General features: G+C 59.7%; 1 protein-coding gene across 1 annotated transcript; it reads left to right on the top strand.

Annotated features, from left to right (window-relative positions):
* Nucleotides 1–2,293: 2,293 nt before the first annotated feature.
* On the top strand, nt 2,294–3,180 carry LOC308640104 (NALCN channel auxiliary factor 1-like; the record flags this gene model as incomplete). The annotated part of the gene is given in 2 exon segments (XM_081312137.1): nt 2,294–3,101; nt 3,104–3,180. Coding segments are annotated over 2 exon segments (885 nt in total), but the record flags the coding sequence as incomplete, so codon positions are not given.
* Nucleotides 3,181–3,435: the final 255 nt, after the last annotated feature.

Raw genomic sequence — 3,435 nt, 5'->3', positions numbered from 1 at the left:
CGGGTAGAGCACATCTCGGTCCTGCGCCTGGAGGCGCTGTTAGTGTGCGCCGCGCCTCTCTGGTCCCAGTGCGGCCTCCGCTCGCGCGGCGGCTCTGGCGGCCACGAGGGCGGTGTGCACAGAATCTTCAGATCCAAGTAGTCTGCCGTTAGCTCCCACCGTCCACCCTTGTGAGCCGGAAACGGGGGACCCCAGGTTTTTCCAGCACATCTGTCACTTTCCCTTCTCAGAACTCCCAGAGCCGACGCTAAGGGGCACCAGAGCCTCGGACTGCAGCGCTTGCAGCCAGCAGCCCGCGCGCCGCTGCGGAAGTCCTGGGCTGCGGAGGAGCCCACTGCGTGGGGGCTGGGCGCAGGGGGGCGGGGTGCGGGGGCGGCTGCCCGAGCCAGGGCTGCTCCCAGGTGAAGGAATCCTCAGAGATTAAGACGTTGACCGCCCGGGTCCAGGTGGTGCGGGTATTTCTGCGTTTCCCCAAGTCTCCGAGTCCACTTTTTTTTTTTTTTTAAAGAGAGAGTGAGAGAGGAGAGAGAGAGAGAGAGAGAGAGAGAATTTTTAATATTTATTTTCTAGTTTTCGGCGGACACAACATCTTTGTTGGTATGTGGTGCTGAGGATCGAACCCGGGCCGCACACATGCCAGGCGAGCGCGCTACCGCTTGAGCCACATCCCTAGCCCCCCCCCCCCCCCCCCCCGAGTCCACTTCTAATCGTTTACTTTGGAACTGGAAAACGTGGGCCAATATGGAACTATACACACACACACACACACACACACGCAGTACATATGTGGCTGCCGACATGTGACCATCTGCACAGATACATACAGACACACACCGTCCCTTCCCTGTAATAAAATCAACCGAGAATATTTATCGCAGTGGGGGCTGTTAATCTTCCGTTGTCCAGGGACCGCGAGGCACATTCACAGTCAGCAAATGTCACTTCGTCCCTCCTCTACCACCATCCATTTGAAGGAGGCCATTCCCTAGTGGAGATGGCAACACCCGGACCCTGACCCCGCAGGGATCTCTGACCTCCCGCCCGCAGCTCGGACTTTTCTCAGAGGCAGAGGGTGGTCGATGCTGGAGACAGACCGCAGCCTCGGCCGCGCACTCTGCATTCTGACTTTCTTCAGTGACAAAAGAAAATAAAAAGTGGGGAGGGGACGGACAGGAAAGGCCATCGCGGCCGGGAGCCAGGCGGGGGCCTCCGCGTCGGCCCTCACCCCCGCCGCCCCGCGCGCCTTCGCCCTCCTCTCAGGGCCGGGCCGCCGCCAAGGCTCCAGGATGCAGAGACCTCGGCGCGGGAGGAGATGACGCAAAATTCAGCGCTCCCCCCAAAAAAGTGTTTCTCCAGGACGAAGATGGCGGCAACTTAGCCCGGGGACTGAAGATGACTGCGGTCTCGGGAGGCCCAGTCCAGGCGATTCGGCCCCGAGGTCCGGGGGAGGCGGCGTCAGCAGTCGGAGCCCCAGCGGCGGCGGCGCCCGCGGGCAGACCTGCGGCAGCGGCGGCGGCAGTCGGAACGCGGGGTGGGGGGTGGGGGGGAGGGAGAGCCGTGCCGGCGGCGGTTGCCCAGGCTCCGGACTCGGGCAGAGGCAGCGCGAAGTAGGATCGGGAGGCGGAGGAGACGCGAACCAAGAAGGAGAGGAAGGAGGAGGAAGAGGAGGAGAAGAGGAGGAGGAGGAGAAGAGGAGGAGGGGAGGCGCTCTGGTCGCCGTCATTGGGCAGCGGAGACGCGGCATGCCCCTGGCAGGGGACAGCGGGTTGTCCTCAGCAGAGCCATGGGGACCCGCGCTCTGACAATGCCGGGGTGAGAGGAGCAGCGCCAGCCAGCCACCCTGCCACCTCCACCATCACCTCCAGTACTCAGCCTCGCCACCGGCCAGCACCAGCTCAGCCTCCTCCGCCTCTCCCTCTCTCTCCCTTTCTCTCCCTCTCTCTCTCCCTCTCTGCATTATTGTTTCCCACTCCACCGAGGATGGGGTCAGCTGATGATTAGGTCGGAAACAAGTCAGATCTTCCTCCAAAGCCTGGTAATATTTATGTAGGCAAGGAGAGAGAGGGAGAGAGAGAAAAGAGACGGAGAGAGAGAGAAAGGGAGGGAGAGAAAGAGGGAGAGGGAAGAGAGAGAGAGAGAGAGAGAGAGAGAGAGAGAGAGAGAGAGAGAGAGAGAGAGAAGAAACGGGAGGAGGGGATAAGGAAATTAAACCCTTTAAGTCAATGCATATTGTGGTGACACCCGCACAGGAGCCCTCACGGTGGAGTCGGCCAGGGCTGTGCGTTCCCAAAATATGACCAGGGGTGCTTGGATGTGTCGACAGTATGACGACGGCTTAAAAATCTGGTTGGCAGCACCCCGGGAGAACGAGAAACCGTTCATCGATTCCGAGAGGGCTCAGAAATGGCGACTGTCTCTGGCATCTCTCTTGTTTTTCACAGTCCTGCTCTCTGATCACTTGTGGTTCTGCGCCGAGGCCAAACTGACCCGAACCCGGGACAAGGAGCACCACCAACAGCAGCAGCAGCAGCAGCAGCAACAGCAGCAGCAGCGGCAGCGACAGCAGGAGCCCTCCTGGCCCACGCTCCTGGCCAGCATGGAGGAGTCCTCGCCCGCCGCCCAGGCACACAGACTCCTCTCCGCCTCCTCGTCCCCCACCCTGCCCCCCTCCCCGGGAGGCGGCGGCGGCGGCGGCGGCGGCAAGGGCAATCGAGGCAAAAATAACCGGAGCAAGGCTCTTTTTCTAGGAAACTCTGCCAGACCCGTGTGGCGCCTGGAGACTTGTTACCCCCAGGGCGCCTCCTCGGGCCAGTGCTTCACCGTGGAGAGCGTGGAGGCTCTGTGCGCCAGGAACTGGAGTCGGGGGGCGGCGGCCGGGGGGGAGGAGCAGCAGGCGAGGGGCGAGCATCCAACTCCGCTCTGGAACTTGTCAGATTTTTACCTTTCGTTTTGTAATTCCTACACACTTTGGGAGTTGTTCTCGGGGCTGTCCAGTCCCAACACTTTGAACTGCAGTCTGGATGTGGTGCTCACGGAGGGCGGAGAGAGGACCACTTGCAGACAGTGCGTCGCGGCTTACCAAGACTACGACCACCACGCTCAGGAGAGTTGGAAAGTGTGCTCCATAAGTATTTGCAATCCGAGGAGTACTCGGTGAAGTCGTGTCCCGAAGACTGTAAGGTAGGAACAGTGGGCTTATTTATTTTTTTAACCTCCTTTTCTGTCCCTTTCTATCTCTGTTCACTCAGTGGATGTGTCAGAGTTTTGAGATATTTTCTGGCTCTGGCTTTGTTGCTCCAGTCGTTGTTTTACTGGTTAAAAGAGCTTGATTTGCTGCTCAGTTGAGAATTTCTGGTGAATTTCTGGTGGCCTGGTGTCTTCCTCTGGGGATCCTTGGAGGATCAGGGAAGTCCCTGGTCTTTTGAGATTATACAC

The sequence above is a fragment of the Spermophilus citellus genome (genome assembly GCF_964194105.1).
Source record: "Spermophilus citellus genome assembly, contig: SCAFFOLD_650, whole genome shotgun sequence".
In the NCBI taxonomy this organism is placed as follows: Eukaryota; Metazoa; Chordata; class Mammalia; order Rodentia; family Sciuridae; genus Spermophilus; species Spermophilus citellus.
This window is presented reverse-complemented; position numbering and strand designations above follow the sequence as displayed.